Raw genomic sequence first — 23,914 nt, 5'->3', positions numbered from 1 at the left:
GACAAATTCGAGTGAAATACTCACGCTGTCGAGCCCTCCTTGCATGCCCTTATGGTAGATGAAACATGCCTCCAACAGGGCCTGTGTGTTTTTACTAAAGAATGAGTAGTTACACTTCAAATCTTAGTGACATAATACAACAATTTTAATCTTAACCAAGGAGACCAGCTGCTTCACCCTACATGCATCACAACCTTCTGTGTGTGCCCCACTATACAGCTGGTGCTCAATAAAATTTTTTAGCCCTTGAAACTCAGGGCACCTGATCTAAAATACTGATATCAGTTAAATATTCTGTGTTACATTAAATATGTCAGTTTGTAAAAACTGAATACTTAATAATACCCTAAAAGTAATAAAGGTTTCCAAGTAATTATACCTAGACCATTAACAGTGTGAGGAGTAGAAATACTGTTGAATATAAAGTATACTGAACTCACTGGCAACACTAACTGAGAAAACAAAGTCAGTGAGGTTCAGTGAGTTGCTGTCTTAAAATTTTCAGTCAGATAAAATTAGTTTAGTGGGGTTATCTGTCAGGAAAAGAAACACGGAAACGCTCAGATAAAATTTGTCAGTAGTAGTTTATTCATCAGTCCGACTGTACATGATGCAGTGAGAGAGGGACACCAGACGATGGGTAACATGGAGGATTACAACAATGCCAGTGCTATGGCAGCACCTGGAACACACCAACTATCAGCTGGACTGGAAATAATAGCCCTGCACAAGGCAACTGTTCAGGCCTCGATACGCACAGGCACCACAACGTGTGTTTGTGTTTGTGTTTGTGCATGTGTGTGTGATTAAAAACATTGGATCGGATGAAAAACACACAAAAATGATTTTCAGTTCCACAAATGTAAAAGGGTGCTCTCTTGTTTTTCATTGGAGATGTTATTTCAGTTCTTCTTCTTTTTTTTTCTTTTTTTTTTTTACTTGTTCATTCATAGTTTGCGTACGTTGAAGCAAAGTGAAACGAGCCGTGGGAGTGGCCAAATACAAAAGATTAGCAGATCAGCAGAACTTTTAGTAATTCAGTGTCTACACTGATGTCATTATTACCCATACTTTTGTGCAATATCTCTCTTTGCATAGTAAATAAAAGTTAAATGTTTTTGTTGTTGACATGCACCTATCTTTTGTAGCATATTTTTCTTGCGGAATTTGGGGGACTCCCATATAGAGTTATAAGCCCACTATAGTGATTGCATGCAGCGTTTCCTGTAGAGCTGAACTTTCATTTCTACTAAGAGTTCATGAGAGCGGAAGGTTAAGCCAGTATAGTGGGTGTTGATGAGGACTGTTACGCGAGACCTGTTTGGACAGGTGAGCGCCTGCACGGACAGACTTCATGCCCTCAGCAGTAGGAGAGGCACCGCTGGCTGCAGACAGAGGGGAAAGTGCCCTGTGTGCAACAACATCCATATGTTCAGGTGATTGGTTCTTTGGCTTTTGAGTCACTGTTGGAGATACTTCAGGGGGCAGGGGTGGGTAATTTTGTGGCGTTAATCTGACATGATCTCAGTCTGAATTCCTCTAGAACTGACGCGCTTCTTCTCAACACCACAGCTGCTCGGTCTGCTGCTGTGAACCTTTGACATCCGCCCGGACAATCTCAGGAGGCTGTCCAGCGTGTGGTTACAATTTTGGCCCAAATCACAATTGCTTTTTTTTTTTTTTTCAATAACGTTGCCAAAAACACCCGCTATACACAATGCTAAGATTTAAAAAAAACAGGAAAAAAAAAAACAAAAAAAAACAAAAAACAAAAGCAAATTATGTCTTTGTAAAATATGCTGTTAATACCAAACCTGAATTTATGTACAGCTGTGTGTGTGCAGCGCACTGCCCTTTTGGGTCCTTACATGTTGCATTCTTTATCATCTATAGCACCTAAACATGAGCTATAGGAGCTTTAACCAGCTTTCCACTGTGTTTGGTTTTTACCAGGCTACCTCCTGCATTAGACAGCCTAATTCAGTTTTTTTTTCCTCTTAGTATGTTTTTTGCGGTATATTCATAGCTTTCGTAGCCATGCAGAGCTCGTCAGAAAGGGCTCTTCATGCCAGGGGGGCCAGCAAGCAGCACACTTTGTGCGGATAATCATGCCAGGTGAGAGAGTGGTGTGGATTCCGCCTGAACGCCTGTGCACTGGCACTAAAGGATGGAAGAGGAGCTCCGTCACTCTAGAGATCAGGGAGGAGAAGTGTTGGTTTGTTAAATGGGTGAGGTGGAGTTGAAAAGGCTGCATTTCTAATGTAACTACAATGGAATTTATTAAAATGTCCACTATGTCTTTTTCAAGTAAATCTAATGCCAAAAATCAGCAGCAATAAGTGCAGTCCAGCTGTCAGATAGCCAACTAAGGAAGCCTCGGAGGAGTCCGTCTGTGATTGCCATCTCTCCTTGGGTTAAATGGCTGTGGCGTTGGGGTCATATCGCCGTTTCTTCACATTTCTTATGAGGAGACAAGAAAAAGGAGTCAGTGTGTGTTATAATTAGGTCTGCAACACAGCTAGTGCAACCTGGGCAAGCAACCACACTCAACTCTTCAGTTTACAGAAGTAGATTCAATCCAATATCCAAGAGTCCAAAATAAAAGTATTTTTTAAAAGATCAAAATGCTGAAGACATTCAAGTGAGGAAAGGCTGGTCCATGTAAGAGGCAGTCAGAAGAATTTATATTCATAAGCCTTTACATCCCCATTCATGATGACTGACAGTATGGCATGCATACTGAAGACCAGTGCTTTTCTTTTGTGCTTTGATTTGTGACACTGAGCACTGGATAGAATTGACCTAAATGAAAACTCATCCAGTTTATCAAGCAAAAGTACACCAGAGTCTTCCACCCAAAAAAGCTAATAGCGAGCTGTGAACTTTGAAGGTTTATGAATATAAATGTCCTCAGTTGCCTTATTCTTCTTGTACGTGCAACATCAGTTTACGATGTGAGGAAGTGTACGAGATATGTCTCATTACCAGTTTTGATGGGACAGACATTAGTTCCACTCAAAACATAATCACCTGGGAGGAAAGCACTAACATAAAATATATACTCTATAGAGGAAGGAAAGAGGAGACAACCACATAAACAACAACCACAGCAGCAGCAGCAGCAACAATTACTACTACCACAACACTGGGACAACAACGGATACGACAACAGGAGTGATGCATAACCTCCCCGTACTGTGGCTTGTTGTGGGGCTTCTATCACTCTGTCATGCACCTGTTCCAATAGTAGGCCAGTTGAAGGTGGCACTATTGTTGTGCGTGGTTCATGCAGTGCAATGCGCCGTGTCTGTACCAGGTCTGTGAAGCAGGCAGCAATGGCAGCTGGTGTGGGCGGGTCCAAGAGTCCTGCTCTGCTCTAGGGCGGAGACTGGCCATCGAAGTGGGTGTGGCCAGCCATGGCACAAAGGCTGCAGCCAACAATAAGGTCCTGGCTTCTGTCTCTCTTTCTGTGTGTGTGTGTCTGCGTCACTCTCGCTACTCCATTTAAAGCCTCACCCACAAACAGTAATGAATTGAGAAAAAGATCATGGAAGCGATGAGAGCATGTCAACCCTGGACCATATCACTCTTGGTTTGGCTCAGCCTTTGTGCAATGAACTGTCCTCCTCCAAATCAACAAGTCAACATGCAGATATGTTTTGCTTGTTATTCTGTTGTTTTTTTTTCTTATTCTTTTCTTTTTTTTGCTTTGGTGACCATGATGCTGTGCTATCTGGCATGCTTTGGTGGCTGCAGGACTGTATTTCTCAGTTACTCCTTAGGCCTTTTTAGATTAAGATGTGTAACACCCCTGTTGCTCAAGACAGCAGGCTAATCAGCAGTAGATTGGAACTTAATAAATATAATCTTTTGTGCAGTACAGTACATTTCCTGGCTATACAGATATACGTTAGACGTCTATCTTTGGATTTCAGAGGGGAAATAAAATTTAACCTTATTAATACAAGCCTACATTTAAACCACTTAGCTGTTAAAAAACTATTCTTCCCCTCTGTTATCAGGTCCTTCCCTGAACATGCATGTCAAGCACTGAGCTCTGCCCGTCCGATCAGTTTGAGGTTCTGCTACAGACCCACAGATGACCCCCACATGGAGCCCAGCGTCTCCTCAAAACCCTTTACATGTCTGTGCCTTTAGACATCATCCAAATCCTCTTCTTTAAAAAAAAAAAACAAGAAAAAAAAATGGACTGCACACGGGATGAAGTTCAGCAGTTCAGATAAAAGTGTTTTCCACGGGCGTCTCAGCACAAAATGTTCTGTGTCTGTACTGTCCACCTTGGGGTCCATATTCTGTAGCAGGAGCTCAAACCCTGGTGTCTAGAAGCAGCAGGGATGCTAGAGTTACAGCAGGAGAGGCATGCGGCGTTGTTGCTTACTTAAAGCCCCATCCAGTCCCCCCCAGCACTATGGCAGCCACAAGGATGGCTCCGGCGATGGAGCCTATTATTAGATTGGTGGCACTAGGACCTGTAAAGGGTTATGGGGAAAAAGACATGAGTTTCTATACTCACTTACTGTATAAATAACATGTAACTATACAATGACGATTTCACATTGAACAGAAAACATAACCATAGGTATACTATTACAGTAAAATGACTGAATCTAAGAATGTATCTTGCATGCTTTTCAGCCCCCTTGAGTGTGTAACATGAAGATAATGAAGTAGAGGCTCTGGGAATATTTAAATTTATCTGATGTCAGATGAGGTAGTGATTATCAGTGGTTTGTCTTGTTAAGGTTGTGCAGAAGACTAGACCCTGGGTATCCATCACTGTACAGGCTTAATTAAACAGAGACTGACAGGAGATATGTGTGCACGTGGCCTGCAGTATGTGCAGTAGAAAATGTTTTTAGGGGTCCCAGTCACCACACAGCCTACCACTGACTGACAAGCCAGGTCACTAACTGGACACTTCGCAGGACTGTTTTCCATCTAAATGCCCCACATGCCCCAGAAAGGAGAGGATCACGGGAGCAACCACATAACGACTAAGAATAAGAGAAAGAAAAGAGGAGAGGGAGGATGAAGAAAGAGGCTTGTAGTAATGGGGAACAACAGGAAGTGGCAGGAGAGGAGGAGGAGGAGGAGGAATCCATCAATCAATCACACGACACTGAAAACATCCAATCACATGACAATTATATGGTCATCACCAACACACAAGAAAACACAAAGCCACCGGGACGCACACACGGGCTCAGGCCGGCTCACGAGACCGCCCGCACACTGAGGCACCACTATGAGAGGAAGAGCTGTGAAAGGGTTAAAGATGCTTACTCTATTCCCCACCCTGTGCCTCCAAAAATCACCCCCAGGGCCAGAATGGTCCCTGCTACTGCCCCTATCAGCCTGTTAGTGGCCACGCTCACTGTGCAGAGGGAAAAGGAGCATTATTACCACCCTGTCAAAAACAAACAGCAGACTTCTGCTTCAGAGTCATGGATGAAGTGACACGGTTCCCTCTGTGACGCTTCCCACCCCCTTTAAACCACCTCCCCGTCCCCGTGTGGTCAAAGTATCATGTGTACAGCAGAACTGTGTGTTCATTTCATCTTCTGAATCAAAGTAAACAAATGTAACACTGATTTCATGTTCTCCTTCACTTGCCATTTTACATGGGGAGTCTTTACAACCCCAGTACACCCGTGAAACTCATGTCTAAAAATCTGTGCCAGCTCGGATCTAACAGTGTGGCTGAGAATGACATAGCAATATTGCAGAACATAAACAGTATGCATTTCAGTTAAACAAGTTAAGTGAGTGCAGATAAACACGTTTGTTTTTCATTCTATCAGGCGCCAGAAGTTGTAAGAGGTGGAAACCGACCCTTGGGTCCTTCGTCTGGAGGGGTCTCAGGCTGCTTAGGTGGGTCAGGCATGCTACAGTCTGTCCCTGCCCAGGTGGTGTCACAGGTGCATGTGGCTTCATTGTTGCACACCTGTACAGATCAGACAGGAACAGATGAGGCGACGAGGGGAACGTAGGAGCCGTAAATAAAGATGCTGACACTCTGGGGTCCTTTTTGGGAACTATCTACTCGGGCAACATTCCCAGCTGCCTTTATGTTGGGCATTTATAGAAGGTTATTCTTCATCTAAACAGGCTCCTACATAGACACTACAGTGTAAAGATGACAAAGATAAAAACACACTTGTGGAAAGTGATCGAGACTAATTATATCATAGTTTGCATTTTTTTTCATCCAGATCAGCTTTGTAAAGACTAATATAATTATACCCACATTTCTAATCGAAGCAATGGCTCCAGTGAACCACAAAGGGCTGGACTCCAATATGCTTTTCTCACAACAGACATTTTGACTAATGATAGCAGGAAAAGCATTGATGTTAATAACAGGGTAGGACAATCTGGCCAGAATATCACAATCTATTTAGTCTCAATCACTGTGACAAACTCTTTAAACAAACATCATTCAGTAACATTTTCTCCTAAAGATCTAACTCAAAGCTGATTTTGTCGGCTGGAGATATTTTCCACCAAAAGATTAAAGCCTCCGTTATGGGTTAATCTGAGGAAGGACTCACCCCATGGGCTGAGCACACCTGTCCATTAGGTCCAATAGGGCAAGTGCTCATGTTGAGTGACTGGATGGGCAGACACTTGCGGTCAAGGCACATCATTGACGGCCCACAGGGAGTCCCATCCTCCACGTAGCCTAAATCGGTCTCATCCTCCAACAGGACGTGGCCCCCGCTGTGAGGGAAGGATGGATGGAGGGAAAGGAGGAGAAGCATAAAGGAGGAGGAGAGAATAAAAACGCTGAAGATTAAATAAGACAAGGACGGAACTACTGGTGCTGAATCTACTAGTTTCCAGGACTTAAATGGGTCTTATTTTATAGTACACATGTGTTTACCTGCAGTCAACCAGCCTGCCTTGATGGTTAAAGGAGGCTGGGGTGATATCTCCTTTTACCATTCCAATGCGTGGATTGCGGCCAATGTTTGTACACAAAAGGTAACCACAGAACACGTCACTGAAAAAGACAACCGAGATAAATCTGTACAGACGCCAGTCTTCCACTTAGTATACAATTCTACTTGTCGGCTCTTCTGATTTTTTTCATCGCTTTAAAATTGTATAATAAGAGCCATCTTTTTATGACCAACTGCGCTAACCAACTAATTAATAGGACCAGACGACTGCTTAATTTAGTCTGTTATGGTTGCTTACCTGAAGCTCCATTTACCCATTATGATGTCAAGCTGACCTTTTAGATAAAAAAATGTCATCATTTCACTTATACTACACTCATTTTTATAGGCTTGTGTGAAATTTTGTCATAATTGGTGCAAGAGTTATGGCTAGTGACCTTTGACCACCAAAATCTAATCAGTTCATCTTTGGGTTCAAGTGGATATATGTGCTAAACTTGAAGACATTCTCTCAAGGTGTTCCTGAGATGTCACATTCACCAAAATGGGACACATGAAAACATAATGCAAAACTGCTGGAACCTCAAACTGTAAACAACAGTCCAAGTCAATTACTGCCCTAAAACATCTGTAAACAGCTATTTTATCTGTGTGTCAACACAGTGCAAAGTCTATGAGTAGGCTTGCAGGCACTAATGTGGAGTGGACAACACAACAATAAAACAAACCTGGTGGAGAAAAGTACTTTTTTTTGTCACAGGTATGAATAACTGCCATTTTGGTATCTGACATTCAGTTCTTAAGACATGAAATGTTAGGACAATGTTACAGTAAGTGATGTGCCCTTTGTTGCCCTCTATTGGTTGGCTTGAACTTGAAACTCCTCCATTTTTGGGAATGAAATATAATGAGACCAAGGACCAGCCTCTATGGGGAAACAAAAAGCACAGTCATGCTGACATGTATAGAGGAAGTAGCATAGTTAATTAAATTTGTCTTCCTTAAAAACTCACTGTTTGCTACACTGGATCCATCTGTCTCCATCCTTTCCACAGTTGCCCTTCTCTGTGCCCTCCGTGTTGAGCTTCTCATAGCAGAACTTCTCAGAGCCTCCAGACTCTGAGGATAAGAGAGGAGGGGTGAACTGCACCAACTGCAATGAATACTCAATCTCTTTATGATGACATTTTTTATGATGGCCCTCTACTAATACAAGCTAATGTGAGGAAGGAATATTAATCTTACTTGGCCCCCAGATGTATTTACACTGGTTCTCTCTCATCTTGCACTCTCCATTGTAGCAGCGGCCCTTCAGTGAGAGTAAGATATAAAATACAGTATATCAGTCTACTGCAGTGCTGATGCATAACAGCTCCTTTTTTGACTAATACGTTACCTAACGCAATCAGTCTGCGTACCTGGTTTACCTGGCAGAGGTAACCATCTTGTTTATGAAGGTTGGGAGGGCACTGCAAAGAGTGACAAACATAAGACTTCTTTTTACCCATGCGCATCATCTACAACTTGCACAGACAGTTTGAAACCGAAAAATATGAATATACGGTAACAGTGCAACACAAAAACACCTGTCCAGAGTCCCCCGAGCAGGTCTCTGCAATATCACAGTCATGCACGGCATCGCGGCAACTGTAACCTCGTGGATAAAACTGGCAAGAAAAGGCAGAGAGGAGTCTAAATTAAGGCTTCAGAGTATAAATTAACATTTTGTGCCGTAAAAAGGAAAAAACAAACCGATACCAGACACGTGTTATTGCAGCATGGGCCATCACTGCAGTGTGCCCCATTGGCGAGGGAGCACTTCTTGCAGCATTCCTTGTAGCACTCCTGAAAACAAACATGGAAGGAGCTTCATCCATCTGTACAAACAGACAACAACAACAAACAGACTTCCTGAAGTTAAACTCACTGCTCTCGCTCCACAGTCGCACTCCTCTCCCACTTCTACAAATCCGTTACCACATTCTGTTGGCTCGAACAGCTGCCAAAAGAAGCCATAAGAGAGTGAGGGATGACGCAGGGTGATGCGTGACTCATGACAGCTGTGACATGTAAAAGACAGGGGCAGAGCTGCGAGCATCTGACCTTGGTCGGCCTGTTAAACAGACACGAGCCGCCACCTTTCAGAAGAAAATCCTTGTAGTCCGTGATGCTGCATTTGGAGAATCTCCGGGGGTGTTGGACCCTTAAGAGAGAGGGAGAGAGAACAGCGTGTGGTAATTAACCAGAAAGTGCCGACCAATGCAGATGGAAGCATGGTTCAGAATGCAGTGGGAATTCATGTGGGTGGTGAGAGTCCCACTATCTTTGTTTTTCACTTTACGTTTGTTTTATTTCTTAAGCTTTGTGATGTAAAATGTAAATGGACTTTTTACAAAATAGAATGCAATTTAACAGTGCTCTTTTATCACATTATACTTATACCTTAAATCCCAGGTAAACACATTTCCCAGCACAAACATTTTTGTAAATACTTTTAGTTGCAAGCAAGAAAGTCATCACACGAAAATGGCTTCAGGCAAATCCACCATCAAGGCATGACTGGGCTGCAACTGTCACTGAAATACACCATATGAAGAAATTGATTGTATGACTACAATGTGATCAGTACATAAAATAATGGAAAAAAATGGACTACATGCTCTACAGGATGTAACCCACCGACTGTAACTAAAAAACCCTGCTCTCTACTGTATGACTCATATCAACCATTTTACTCTTCTCCATTTTTTTAACACGAAAACTCCAATAAAAAGAAAGTTTTAAAAAAAGACAATTTAAGACCTGTTTCACATTTTACAACCTGAAGTATGACAGCATGACTAAAAATCAAAGATAAGAAAAGATGAAAGATAAAGATGAAAACTGTCTAACAGTAAAGATGAAACTGCCTATTTTTATAATATTTTTCAGTACTTCCCAGCAGTATATAATAATCATTCCAATTAATGAAATTAATTTAAATATATCAACTTGGATCTGGATAAGCAGCAGCAGAAACATGGTTTCTATCTGCTGTAGGTACAGTATCAGTACTGACAGTGCAAGCTGCAGGTGCTGACTGAAAAGCCACAAAAAAGTTTTTGGAAAGACTCCATCTACTGTCAAAGCAATTCCTCCAATCGGATACAAAAACATCTGACAACTAATATTACTGCCGACAACAGACAAGGAAGCAATGTTAAAGACTTTTCAGCCTTCTAAAGCCTTTTTGTGAGGAAATAAAATAAGATAAAAAGATTTGCAGATACCTTGCAAGAATACTGTCCAAATGTTATAAGAGTCAGAGCATCCATACAAGCAAAAACTTGTTAGCTGTGACTGAATAAATTAATCACTCATTTAAAAAAGCGGCAATCAAATGCTTTCATTAGACAGTTAAACTGCAGTTACACTGTCCCTCTCTTTTGTGTGTGTGTGTGTGTGTGTTGGACATTACCCAGTGTCCTCCATTATGCAGCCAGTCCACGTCTCAACACAGCCACATTCCTCTGCAAACAGGAAAGAAAGAACAGAAAGACAGGAAGACACAGAGAGAGAGAGAGAGAGAGAGAGAGGTATGAGTCAATGCACACATGGAAGACAACCAAACTATGACATGAAAATATGTTCTAATGATTCCGTGTCCACTTTATCGACTCGAGAGTTTAGAGTCAGACTTCTTCGAGCCGTCAGCTGAGAATTCACTTTATTTTTCACTAACGTACTCACAATACCCTATCAAGCTCGACCAGTTCTTGGATGATGGTTGAGTTTGCTCTCTTCAAACATGGCAGCTGTTAGGACTCTGACTTTGCCTCATTAAGCACTGTGATAAAAGTATGATCTCAAAACTAATGGCATAAATCCCTCTGAAGCCTGACTCAGCTGAAATATACTTTTGCACCACTTTTCCAATTCAGTCAGTGCATCTCTCCATCTGTCACTAATGGCACACGTAAGAGTTGACAAGAGACAGTTTGGTAAAGTTAGAAGGCATGTTTTTGTTTTATAGGCACCATCTGCTGCTTTAAAGACATTATGCTTCCAGACCTCACATTTTTAAATAGAATTTACAGATAAATGTACTGTCGTACTGTATATTCAGGCCATTTAGTACTATAGTAAGTTGCTTTTATGTAATTGAGATGCTCAGTGAACACAACAAGGAAACGATGTATTATCTTAAGTAAGATCAGAGTTGTGCAGTGATGCCAGAGGTTTAAGAAATCTGCTGTCACATCATCACAAATGAGGGTAACTGAATTTCTGATGCTCAAAGCACTAAAAAAATGGCACCGGAAAATTTCAGAAGAAACATCTTTTAAACAACCATCTCTCAGACTGATCTGGTCAAACCAGGTGGTTTTCACATGTGTTGACTCTGCTGACCTTATTCCACCACTGTGAGGCAAAAAAGAGTCCCAACTGAGAAAAAAACCTCTGTATACCTAAATACAGTTTGAGGCAATTGGAAAACTATGCATGTAGTTCATGTATACTTCTCTTGGAGGCTGGGTCCCACTGGATGCCCAGGTTCTGAGCCAGGCTCTGTGACAGAGACCCCGCCATGGCCAAGCTGTTGCCATACTGTGGACACAGCAGAAACCAGGGATTCATTCAGCTGCAGTCACACACACACACTGTGATATGTGTAAACAGTGCGATGCTCCATGTTAGACAGCAAATCTGACCTCATTAACCCCTACTCCACGGCTCACAGAACATATGCCTCCAAAGTACGCTGCGCTGCTTCTGCGGTAGTGGAAGGTCACATTTCTGCAAGAATGATGGAAGATAGAGGCAGACATAAACAACAGAAGAACAATAAAAACATCACAGAGGATTAGACGTGCCAAAAAGTCATTCTAACCCGATAGCAAGAACAAAAGCAGCAGCTGCATGCCACATGTACAGTGAGTGCAGATGTGATAAGAGGACCATGAACTTACAAAGATGTACATAGGGAATATTATGAGAACAAAATCAAAGTATACATAAAACTTATGTCATACTAATGTCTTGGTTAGTTATTTTAAGCAGCAGCTATCTGTGCTGCATCCATTATACACTACTTTTTGAGTCTCAGAAGTGGTTGAATTGAATATTTGGGCCCATATTTTTATTGAGTTCAGGCCATGACTGATAGCATGTAGAATCTAAATACATGGGCATCGGAGAAAAACCTACGAACTTCAAGAATACTTAATATTACAAATAAAGCTTAGATATTTATATATCTTTTATTCTGATTGTTTATATCTTTTATTCTGATTGGTTTTTTATATTTATATCGTGTTGTTTTATATTTATAGCATTAGGTATTTTGTTAGGTTTTTGGGCTTATACCGGGACCGGGGAAACTAGTTTCGTTCCACCTCATGTTTCTATATGTGTGAAATGACAATAAAGTTCCTTGAATCCTTGAATCATGGCTATAAGGTGCAAAGAGCGATAGGAAAATATTTGGTTTAAAGAAAGAACTTACGAGATGAGGTGCACGGCGTCGGCATGGTGTTTGATGCTCTGCTGCCGGTACTTGGCAAAATCCCGCAGCATTTCCAGCGGCCTCACACTGATGGGGATGTGGTCCTTGTCTGTCCAGATCTCCACAGCAACGAGCACCACACGTGTATGTAGTTGCTCTTTGAAGACCTGCCATTGAAGCGTGCAGTGAATGGGAGGAATAAAGAAAGGCAGAGAGAGAGAGAGGCAACAGCACAATGGAGAGGAAAACAACAATGGGTGTGAATTTGCATCTGTACTGTCTGAGGAGGGCAGACGAGAGGATGCAGCACACTGGGAAAAAGGAGGAACAGGGGAGCGTTAAAGCACATCATGACAACAATGCAGAGCAAACTTCAAAGAGGCCAACTCAAGGTTAGAGATATGTGCTCCAGTATGGCATGTATGGGGGTCTTCAGCTGAGTAATATATCAGTGGGCGGCACAATGTAAGGACATTTTTTGGTGGCTACCATGGTTTCAATGCTTCTGTGTTGTACTGCACACTCTTATCATGGAGGAACTATTATAGTCTGTTGTACTCAGCCTTCAGTCTGCCAACAATCTCACAATATAATAATCACAATAACAATGGAAACATGCTGATGTTTAGCAGGTATCATGTTTGCTACGTTCACCGACTTAGTTTAGTATGTTAGCATGCTAATATGTATTGGCTCAACAAAACAGACGTGTCTTGCTGCTGGTGGCACAAGAGAAAAAGCCAGTCACTGGGGTTAATTCTTTGGGGGAAATGAATGTCTGCATCAAAATTTCTATCAATCCATCCTGTAGTAAGAAACATGACCTGTCGATGGCGCTAAATGAAAAGTTGGAGCATCAAAAAACTCATTCCATGCAGCAGATGTTGAGATATTTCACTCTGGACCAAAGTGATGGACATTACCATCAATAGAATTGCATCTCTAAAGCGACTAATAAAAAAAATGACTAACTGCATGTGCATAAAACACATACTACACATTTATCAAAGGTTAACTAAAGCGTGTACTCACAGCATCCACAAGATTCACCACCGACTTGGCAAAATTCCTTGTGTGCTGCTTGGTCTTGTGTCGTTTATACTGCAGGCACAAAGAAAAAAGAAACAATAAGTCAGAATATTCAGAAATAAGCTGCAGTGAGTTGATGGTGCTCACATAAAGTAGCTCCCTCTTGTGGCAGTACTGCAGTGGGGTAAGTCTGAAATCTTAATGAGGTTCCTGATGTGAGAAACTAACCGCTATATGATATTAAACAGAAAGGAAAAGAAAGCATTTTTTGTTGTTGCTTTAGGTATAAACACATACCATACTGTGGTCACTGACAATCATGATCTCCAAATACTTCATCTCTTCAAATGTACCGCGAGGCATCTGCAAAATAAGTCCATTATCAATTATCGGAGAGTATTTTCTTTCTAAAGTCCCATTATGACCACAGGTTAGACTTTGAGTATGTACATCTAAGTTATTAAAATTCACTGCATAAAAATTCAAGGGTGGGTGAACTCAAGTTTGTTGTATTACTTCATAAAGAAGTTAGATCAGAGACTTACTGCTCGCTTTTTCCTGCGCTTCAGCCAGGACAAATCACCCAGCTCCGAGAAGAGCTGCTCCTCCTCAGCTGTGAACACAACAGGAACCAATGACACTTCAACAAACGATAAAGTATTTACAAAAGGGACTGACTCTTTCATGAGTTCACAGGGGTGTGATTTCCTTTTTTCCCCAGAATATCCATAATTGCTTCCCTGAATTTCCCACGAATTAAGACATTAAAGTTGATCAGATGGACACAGCATCTCTTGCTTGATGTAAAATAAAGTAAGGACCTTTTAGTTCGCTTCACAACACCAATTTCTAACACTGTACATTTTATTTCAATAATTGTTAATTAACCATTAATTGCTCCAACCCCTCATTATGTGCGGTCTAACTTGCACGCTTCATGATGAACGCACATACAGCGGAAGGAAATGTCGAGGTCAAGAGAGGTGTGGTAATGGTTAGAGGTGGAGGGCGGGTGTAGGAGGTTATATAAGAGGATTGAAACCCTTACTCTGTTCCTCTGAATCACTGTTCCAGTGGAGAGAGGCCATTCTTCGTAATTTGTGAGGCCTCGCAGCTGTATCCTGCAAGGGTGTGGCAAACTTATTAAAAGATTAGTGAGAACAGGCGGGCACTAGTGCTGGCGAAGGACTGTGTTTACTACGAAAACTGTTTATACAAAACTTTCAAGTAAAACAGGAGTTTAAAACATAGGGTAGTGAATATTAAACACATGCTTGCCTATTGAACTGTGTGCCTCTATGGAGTGGATTAATTCAATATTACTGTTTACAAAAATTGTTGAGAAAGCTGTTTGCTTTCTTATACAAGAGTCAGATGGATGAGGCTAAAGCCAGCAGCATGTAAGCTGAAACAGGAAGCCTGTCTCTGTCCAAAGATAACAAAATCCCACCTAGAAGCACAAGCTCACTGTATCTCATTTAGAGATAGATAGATGGATAGATAGATAGATAGATAGATAGATAGATAGATAGATAGATAGATAGATAGATAGATAGATAGATAGATAGATAGATAAACTTTATTGATCCTAGGCTGGGAAATTGCATTAAATATGTATTACATATAAAAAAGGAAGTGTGAAAACACTTCCAACACCACAATTTTATGGGTGGGTGTATGGGGTGGGTGGGGGTTATGGGCCAGGATATTTCTTGGCCTAGCACAGTCCCTTTTCTCGGCCAAGAAATAATCCCACACATAACGACCCTGTAAAAAGTAAATTGATGTTTTGTTCAACATATTAAACATATAACATTTTAATTTGTAAGCTTCAGAACTGCTGGAAAGAGAATATTTTGTTTCATTTTTTCTTCTCTCTTTCTTTTTTTTGCTGGCTGGGGATATTTTGGATATCACTTACTGCAGAGGGTGTTGTGCATGTGTGGTGGAGGTGATGCGACATGAGAAGCTAGACAAAACCCTTGTGTGATACATACTTCGGTTCTGTGCTACAGGAATAACTTACGATTGAATGAGTCTGTTCTAAGGGCTCAATTAGATACATATGGACTCCATCGTCAAACATGCCGCTGCCAGGCAGAGGGAGATGAAAAGGGAGAGAGACAGTCAGTACCGAGTCAATAGGAGCAGAGATGAATGTATTCAGAGATATTCTGAACACGGAGAGGATTACACACAACTCTGCTGTTGACTTACTGCAGCCCGTTGCAGGTAGATAAGGCCACGCGGGAGTTATCGTTCTCTCTCACCTGGCCGTGGTAGTAACAGTGCTCACCACCCTAAGGGAAGAAGACACAGTGCTAATGCAGGATCACAGCAAACCCCAGACATAACTAAAGCAGCATTACTAGCAACAAAACACACTAACACACATCACTTAGATCCCGCATTATCTGGTGTGTCGTATTTTTTACTTAATTATCATGTGTGTGAACATCTCTGGGGAGGTAACAGCTTATCTGACAGATGCCTGTTTGATATATTTGCAATGCATCTAAGCAGGGGGACGCTATGTTTGTTAAGATGTGCAGTTAATGCATTGCAAGGTGGTTCCTGGCACTATCTGTGACTCAGCTGATAGAGACAGGGTGAGCAGAGGACATTGCCTCCCCCCCATCGCTCTCTCTCTCCTTCTCACTTCACCCATCCCACGCTGCACTGATACTGCAGAGAGCTTTCTCTCCCTCATCACATGACCAGAGCTCCAGCAGGAGGATGCAGGGGTGCAAAACCCTGCTGATTCAGCTAGAGTGTGCCCAGCCCAGCCCAGCCTGAATCAGCAGCAGCAACAGCAGCAGCAGCATCCATCTCTTGTTCCTAACCTGTTTTTCCCCCTCTCTCTATCTCCTCTTCCCTTCTATAATAATCATATGCTTCATACTTTCGCATTTCTATCTATCTATCTATGCGACTCTTCTTCTAGCACATTTGTATTGGTGTGACGGCAATTGCTTGGATGACACGATGACAGCTGCAGTGCTATTTTGAAGGCTTGACAATACTAGATAACATGCAAACTGATTTACAAGAACTCCTAAGCCTATTTCCCAAAGATTAGTCCATTAGTCCAAACTATGTGTGTGCATTTTGTTTCACAATGTGCATGACTCAAAATACAAAACAGCAGGACGCATTGTACCGGCCGAGGAACCCACACAACCACACGCCACATTTTTGTCACAAGCAGAGAAGACTTTACCTTTGACAGAACAGGCTTTCCCCCCTCATAGTGGATCTCAACATAATCTGAAGATAGCAAGTCACTGTGAAAAGAGAAATGTCAGTTGGTTTGGGTGGAGGGATGTGGTGCAGTGACAATAAAACCAAACAAACAGTCTGGTTGTTTGTGCTTTCTCTGACTCACATTTTGTGGTTTTAAACTGACGGTGAGTACTGCTTTGGCTGGCGTTTAAACAAGAAGACTCATCACCACTGCTGGGATTAGCCTGCACAAACACTCCCATGGCATCACAAAAGTGCAGTGGGGATGTTAAATGTCACCCGCCCTCAGGAAAAATTATGATGCATTTACTTCTCAGAGTTATTTATTATCACAGGCAGAGTCTGCACAAACAAAATTGCATTTGGTAGAATAACAAATCTTTCAAAAACAAACTGTTGTAACAAGCTACTACAAGTACAGTTTCACAGTAACATAGTAGCCTAAGTTATTAAAAGCATGTGAAACTTCATTTTACACAAGGCTTTCTTCTTCAACAATTCCAAAAAATTAGATCAGTGTTGAGAAATGGCACACATATGAGGAACAGAAACAAGTAGCTTGACCTGAAAGCTTCCAATGAACCTTAATGTGACATATGATCATGAGGCCTCGGCTTCACCTTGAACACAACAGTCCTTCCTGCAGTTCCCATTGTCACTGAGTCAGCGTCCCTCACCCGCTCCACACACGCAGCCTCTTAGCTGACAGCTGACTTCCAGAGACCGCGATTTCTGCCACAATGGCGCTTTTTTTCCGAGTAACCTTGCAAATCAAAAACACCCCCCTCTCTGTGGCCATGTAGTGGCAACTCAGTGCAAATGAAACAAAAAAAAAGGATGAACGTGATGGATCTGTCTTGTGACACCGGCAGCGTGACATTTCTGAGTGATGCTTAGCACCACGCAAGCAGGAAGTGCACCATTATGAGGGAAGAGTCGAGGCATGAGTGGCGCCTGTGAGAGATTCCTGAGTGAGGGTCTATTTATAGCTTGACAGATGAGGCAGGGCGAGAAGAGTGCATCAGTGTGTGTATGAGTGCGTGTGTGTGTGCGCGTGTGAGCAGTGGACAGCATCGCAGAGCACGAAGGAGTAAAGCACTGGAATGTGAGTGTACTGTGATGTGTGTGAAAGCTGCTAAAGTGTGTAAGGACCATGAGAAGGGAGTCCTGCCCTGAGGTCTCTCAGTCCACAGGAGACTGAGTGCCACAATGCAGCAGCAGCAGCAGCAGCAGCAGCAGAGGAAGGCGAGACAGAGGTGAGGCAGAGAGGGAGGACCAAAAACTACAGGAGGTTCTCACATCTGGCGACAGATCAAATGCAGCTCTGAATCCTGTGGTGACACATGCCGTTGTCGTCACTATTCATACCGCTACCACATGGAAACAATCTGCTCTGAGCCTGTGAAGAACAGTCAACCACGCTAAAGATATTCACCTTTCTCAATCACGTTTCAGTTTTTCCCAAAACATGATTTATAAATGAATTCCTTGCTTTGCAGTCTAACGTACAGTAAGAGGTGAGCAAATAAAGTAGACCCCATTGGCGGGTTGCAGACCTATCTATATTTAGATCAGCACTGTCGCAGCTACAACACCAAGCGGAATTCAAACCCCTGTTCTCACACACACAAACAAAAAAAGGGCACACACTGAACTTAGCTGATGTATCTCAGAGATGACCTACGATACAAGCAAACAGCTGGGAATCAAGGTCACACTTTCAAGCCTCTCTACGGCTGGAAAGACTTCCTGTTGTACTATGTCTCACAATATACAGGACAACATCTTCTCAACGCCAAGCACTGTGTCAGTCTGTGAGATTTTGTGAGCTGGGAACGACAGAACGAGAGGCACATGCATCTGTCTCTGCTTCTTGCTCAGATACTCGCACATGTGACAATATTTCACAAAAGAAAACCCTGATTATATTAAATTAGAGGAGACTGAAGACAGACAGAAACCTTGAACATATCATTGCAGTGGATTTTCAGATACACGAGCAAAAACTCTTCAGTAAACACAGTCGGATATATGGTATAATCTGACCTTGTATATTTGTACAGTAAGACACACACTTTTCACTGCAGATAGCTTCTGAAATCTGCACTTTGTGTGTTTTGTATGGTGGCACTGAAATGATGGTCAAACTGCTACAAAGATGTCAGAGCATTCATTAAATTGTGCCAACGGCTAGCAAACTAAATAGAAGTCTTGTCAATCAATGAGATACGTGTCTCCCTAATTTATGGAAGTGAAATTACTCTCAAAGGTTAGCGTTAGATTGTGTGTTTTTCTGATATAAAAAAATAAGTATAAAAATAACCTGTGTTTATGACACTTCTTCGGTGATGGCTTTGGCTACTTTGCGTTTTGCAGCAATTTTACATAATGCAGCACCCAGCCATGCAGACAGTATAAAATGTAAATATTTTATTACAGAACCCAGCTTTAAATCACCTTAACAGAACCTGAAATTCAGTTAGCGTTTTAATGTCCTTGTTCACATGCACATTAAGCCTTCACACACGTGTACTGTGCTTTGTGAAGGAAGAAAACCAATATCATCGAGCGTCTCCAATTGGGACAGTTGTCAACGGTAGTAACTTTGGTTTCAGAATAATTTTGTAAACAACTTGTCTTTGTCAGCAGTCTGGCAGCTGAAATAAGACTGCTTTTAACTCTCGGATCAAACCAAGAAACCAGCATGCTGACGTATTCAATTACATTTTCCCTGATTACATTATCTTCAACTGATGACGCATTAATCAGTCGAAGATAATGTCACCAGCAGCAATCTGGTGCGTAAAAGTACATATCATTTACAAACAACAGTCGTCTACAGACATGATTCACATGTGTTATCATTTGGATTTTCAGCTCCCTCACATAGGTGTTTCACTGACTGACCACGTTCTTTTGTGTGTGTCTCATTAATACTAATGTTGAACAAAATACAGCTTACAGTGCACATTTAGTTTGCATCAGCCCTGTGTTTAAATTACTAAAACTAAACGGCCCTGAATTAAACCACAGCTTTCCTTTAACAGAATCGCATGTTTTTATGCACAATATGCTGCAGTACATCCAGAGAAAGTGTGTCATTATGAGTTTGTTATGGCAGAAATGTTTCGACTATGATTACAAAGCTTCTCTTTAACCTCAGGATGATACATCACCGTCAATGTGAACTTGACGGCAGATATTGTTGTGAGAGACACACAAATCACTATAGCTGAACGTTCAACCACAAGTCTAGAAGTTTGCCAATAATTTTCCCACAAGCATGGATATGGCGACTGTATGCATCATGCTAACTGTGCACTCATCTACATCCATTGTACAGATGCATGAGCCTCCTACAACTATCCAAAAAAACCACAATTTTTTTTACATAAATCATTTCACAACCTTGTCTCAGGGTCTGACCAAAAGTAAACACAGGAAGTAGAAAAGATACACAATTACCTGCATGACAATCTACATCCATAATTTGCAGTTGATGACCACAGTGGCTGAGTAGCTATAAAGTAAATCATTTGAGCCAAAATGAGTCGCTGTAGTTCGATGAGATGAAGAGGACTTACTTGTTCAATGTTAGATCCAGAACAAACCTGGAGCCAAACGCCTCTAATTGGAAACTGGCTTGGGCGAGGTGGACTGCCTGTAAAGGGAGAATGGAGTAGTCACTGCAGATGATGGCAGTGATGTGGGTATACTGGAAGACAAGCATCCTATACAATGGATGCTCCGGCATCATTGCATTATTTAAAACACATGAAGCTTATCCATTAATCTGCTGTGACGGCTATATTTGCTTTGTCTGACGATGGGCAGTTAAATCACATAAAACGTAGGGCTCCTGTTTAACACAAGCCATAATGTGGACATAAAACTTCAAGCCTACTGATCACAACAGCATCTCTGTGAAAGAACGTCTCACAGCATCTGAGTATCAATCTCCCTCATCCATCTCTTCTTTATGCTGGCTTACCTGCTCTTCTGTGGCTTGGTTCTTGGCCCGGGTGTCCAGGTCATGGTAGGTACTCTCCGAGTCCTCGTTTAGGTAGTAGATCAACCGCGAGGGGTAGGTGATCACATGCTCTACTGCATGGTGAGTGCTGTTGTCTGTAGCAGGTGCTGCAGTTGCCTGTTGCTTTGGCAGGGCTGGCACTGCGTCCCTCTCAACCTTGTCCTCCTCTATTCCTTGGGAAACTACAAAGGAAAATCCACCGCACAGACATGAAAAACCTGACCGGCCCACATGGGCACACATGCACAGAGAGCCAGCTGTTATCGTTTATGCATGAATTGAACTGATAATACTGAGGCAAGTGGCCAGGGCTTCACTGCAAATCTTCAGGACACAGTTCAGTAAGACTGGTTACATGCTGTAGTGTACTGACAACCACATATGGCCGTGAAGCTTATTTAGAATACAGAATATGAACTGCTTAATTTCACTGAGATGTACTTTTGATAAGCTTATTGCTTAAGTGAAAAACTCTGTACAGACAAATAAATGCAGTGTGCATTATGCAATGTGAACAGCCTCAAACAACAACAGCATTATAATATCATACACTTGTGCAAAAAGACTTACTGTGACTTTTAAATTCGGATAAAGAACACTATATTTTATAGTCTGAACAAAAGATGCTGTGATGCTGTAGTCTGGCTCATGCACCATCACGCTGAAGACGTCGCATATTAAATTAAACAATTCCCTTTCTTCTTTGGGTAAAAACACGATGCAGCGCACCTGCAGCACGTTGTCATTTGTTACATCAGCTGAAAGTAAAAGGTTTATTTAATGACATGAAAGTGACAGAAAAAAAAGAGAAAAGCCAGCAGGCGATTGCAATACGTACCGGATGAGGCTAGTGATGGATGAAGCCAGGGCGAAAGGATGCTGACGAGCAAAGTGGCCAGAAATATCAAATGCATGATTCATATTTGATAACTGAAATATCTCAATATCAACACATCAACGCAGTGAATATCTTGCGGCCCATCGTGGCGTGGAGGTGGTGCCGTGCAGGGGCGGGGGGGCTTTCTTCATGGATCCAGAAGGCACCGGGATGCTGCTGCAGTAGCGGTTGAGGAGGAGGATGAAGAGGGGGAGGAGGGGGGGAGCAGAAAGAAGGCGGTGGCCAGGCAGCTACTGGAAGTCAACCAGTAGACTCCTCCTTTCCTCAAGTGAGCACAAACATGTCCTTCCTACCTCCTGGGCAACAGGAAGCCCGTGCAGGTGACCTCAAAGGCATGGCTATAAAAACACGCCAACGAACAGAAAACAGGAAATGACCCTCCTGACATTGAAACTAATGATCACACAGCAGTAGCCCAGGTTAAAAAATAAAATAAAAATTAACATTTAAATAATCCAGCATAGAACACATTTTTATTATGGTCATTACAAAAATCAATAATAATAATTATGATAGCTAGCTAACATTAGCTTGGTGTGGCTAACATCTTTAATTTCATAGTAAGCCTATGGCTGATTTTAAAAGTAAAATTTGACCACTGCTCCTCACTGATAAAAAAAAACTGTTTGACCCTTTACCAATACCACATTGTAAAAAAATATTCCCCAAGTACTGCAATTATATTTTAACCCAAGGAGAAATGCAGAGATATTAGCAGTGAATATACTTAATTATCCAAAGTGAAAGTAATTCGCTGTTATTGACTCATTTTAGGATTAATTTTTATTTTAATGATTTAGCTGTCATGCAACATTAACTATACTGTTGTACTGTCGTTTAACCTATGACTGTATGCACTGCATACATGTACCTACAGTACAATTTATATTTGATGTTGATAAGTACATAGCAAAAACTTGTAAATAAGGAAGGTATGATAAATTCCATTTTGGGAAGTGCAGGATCAAGCATTTTAGTCATGCAAGTCCCACAACTTCATGGAAATTCACTTCTAAATTCACTTCTAAATCTTCAGAGAACCCTTTTACCCATCATGTAACCACGCTGTAGCTGCCAAGATATGCATGGGTATTGTGCAAACACATGATTTAAACTTTAGTGATTTGACACATAGTTAACTGGTCAAGAGTGATACTCAGCCTGTGAAAACAGTTATATCTTCCGTGTTTCTGGCAAAGATTTTGATGTTGATATGTACATTGTAAAAACTTGAATTGCCTCCTCCCAGTTGTATCCCAGTTAAGTTGCAGTTTACATCCATGTCTGTCCAGACTCATGTAATATATGTACTGACTGACAGAGAGCTTTGCAAAACTCAACATCATCAAAACTTTAATAAACTTACTTAAAGGAAAAAGAAGTAGGCAAACACAAAGAATCTGGAAGTCCAGGAATTAAGCAGTGCAAACAGAACAATCGAAATCCAAAAAGTCAACAAAAGGGCTCCAAAAGGTAACCAAAGACCATCAGCAACACACAGAGATACACCTGAAGCATGATAAGGTAAATGACACAGGGTGATACAGAAAAAATGACACAGAGGGAGGGCACAGCTTGTATACACAAGAGAACATCAAATGTGGGGGGCAAACAGACGGATGGGAAATGTAAAAGTAAACTAGAAACAAGAGGTAAACACTACAAAATAAAACAGTAACTAACTAAACAGAAACTCTTAACCATGATATCCGGCAGCTCAGAAGATGTATACAATCAGCAGAGTTTCAAGGTGAACGCCCAAGACTAGTGTCACCACTTCAGTGTCTGACCAAAAGTGAAATAAGGACACAATCTTCTTTTCCTGCAGTAGATGACGGATTAAACAGTCACCACAGTGATGTTCTGGTTCTGGTGTCTGGTTGTTTTGGTGTTCAGTGTTCTGTAGGGCCTTCCAAAGGGGCGCATTTGGAGCAGGTTGCGTCAGGGTTTGATCAGTTTGTTTTGATACTTTTTCCCTGTTACTTGACTCTGGTTATTGTGAATGTTAGTGTCATTATTAATACTAGGCTATTAGTTGCAACTGTGCTACTCCTGCTATTAGAAGTTAGATAGTCTGCAGTGAAAATGGTCTATTCCAAAAACACTGGGATCAGCAGTGAACCATAAAGACTTCATCAATCATAGATAATAATATATAGATAACAGATATGTATGTAGTGTCAAGTCTGTGTGACACGAGCTACAATCATCAAGTCATGAGTCGTAACTACATGGATCATATGCATGCACGCACACAGACAGCTCCCCCTCAGGGCTGAATGGACCTCGGAGGGCTGAGATGGTCA

General features: G+C 41.7%; 1 protein-coding gene across 5 annotated transcripts; it reads right to left on the bottom strand.

Annotated features, from left to right (window-relative positions):
* Positions 1–915: 915 nt before the first annotated feature.
* LOC124067306 (disintegrin and metalloproteinase domain-containing protein 23) lies at positions 916–21,991 on the bottom strand. Of its 5 annotated transcripts, XR_006844735.1 has the most exons (27): positions 21,549–21,985; positions 20,672–20,892; positions 20,265–20,341; positions 16,658–16,721; positions 15,655–15,737; positions 15,464–15,527; positions 14,486–14,558; positions 13,983–14,050; positions 13,735–13,800; positions 13,441–13,509; positions 12,409–12,575; positions 11,615–11,699; positions 11,423–11,510; positions 10,381–10,432; positions 9,027–9,126; positions 8,851–8,922; positions 8,682–8,768; positions 8,510–8,590; positions 8,342–8,392; positions 8,169–8,232; positions 7,937–8,042; positions 6,905–7,024; positions 6,573–6,741; positions 5,854–5,965; positions 5,305–5,395; positions 4,400–4,490; positions 2,421–2,460 (listed from the first exon to the last, which is right to left on the bottom strand). XR_006844735.1 is itself a non-coding variant. In XM_046404574.1 (26 exons), the coding sequence occupies exons 1-26, from the start codon at positions 21,622–21,624 to the stop codon at positions 2,415–2,417; spliced, it is 2,352 nt and encodes a 783-aa protein (XP_046260530.1). In that variant the 5' UTR covers positions 21,625–21,985; the 3' UTR covers positions 916–2,414. The 5 variants fall into 5 exon arrangements, 3 of the variants coding, with proteins under 3 accessions (XP_046260530.1, XP_046260529.1, XP_046260531.1); XM_046404574.1 differs by lacking the exon at positions 4,400–4,490 and having other exon boundaries at positions 916–2,460; XM_046404573.1 differs by lacking the exon at positions 5,305–5,395 and having other exon boundaries at positions 916–2,460; positions 21,549–21,984.
* Between the last annotated feature and the right edge of the window lie 1,923 nt (positions 21,992–23,914).

Source organism: Scatophagus argus, chromosome 11 (genome assembly GCF_020382885.2).
Source record: "Scatophagus argus isolate fScaArg1 chromosome 11, fScaArg1.pri, whole genome shotgun sequence".
In the NCBI taxonomy this organism is placed as follows: domain Eukaryota; kingdom Metazoa; phylum Chordata; class Actinopteri; family Scatophagidae; genus Scatophagus; species Scatophagus argus.
Note: the sequence above shows the minus strand (reverse complement) of the source record. Positions and strands in the feature narration are given on the sequence as shown.

What these genes read in the sequence shown, in the direction of transcription:
- LOC124067306 (XM_046404574.1), bottom strand. Translation starts at nt 21,624, where the DNA reads ATGCATTTGATATTTCTGGCCACTTTGCTCGTCAGCATCCTTTCGCCC. An exon ending in CTGGATCTAACATTGAACAA is followed by an intron (nt 16,722 to 20,264) that starts GTAAGTCCTCTT and finishes CTCTTTTCACAG; the next exon opens with TGACTTGCTATCTTCAGATT. An exon ending in TGGATCCAGTGTAGCAAACA is followed by an intron (nt 7,025 to 7,936) that starts GTGAGTTTTTAA and finishes TGTCTTTTTCAG; the next exon opens with TGACGTGTTCTGTGGTTACC.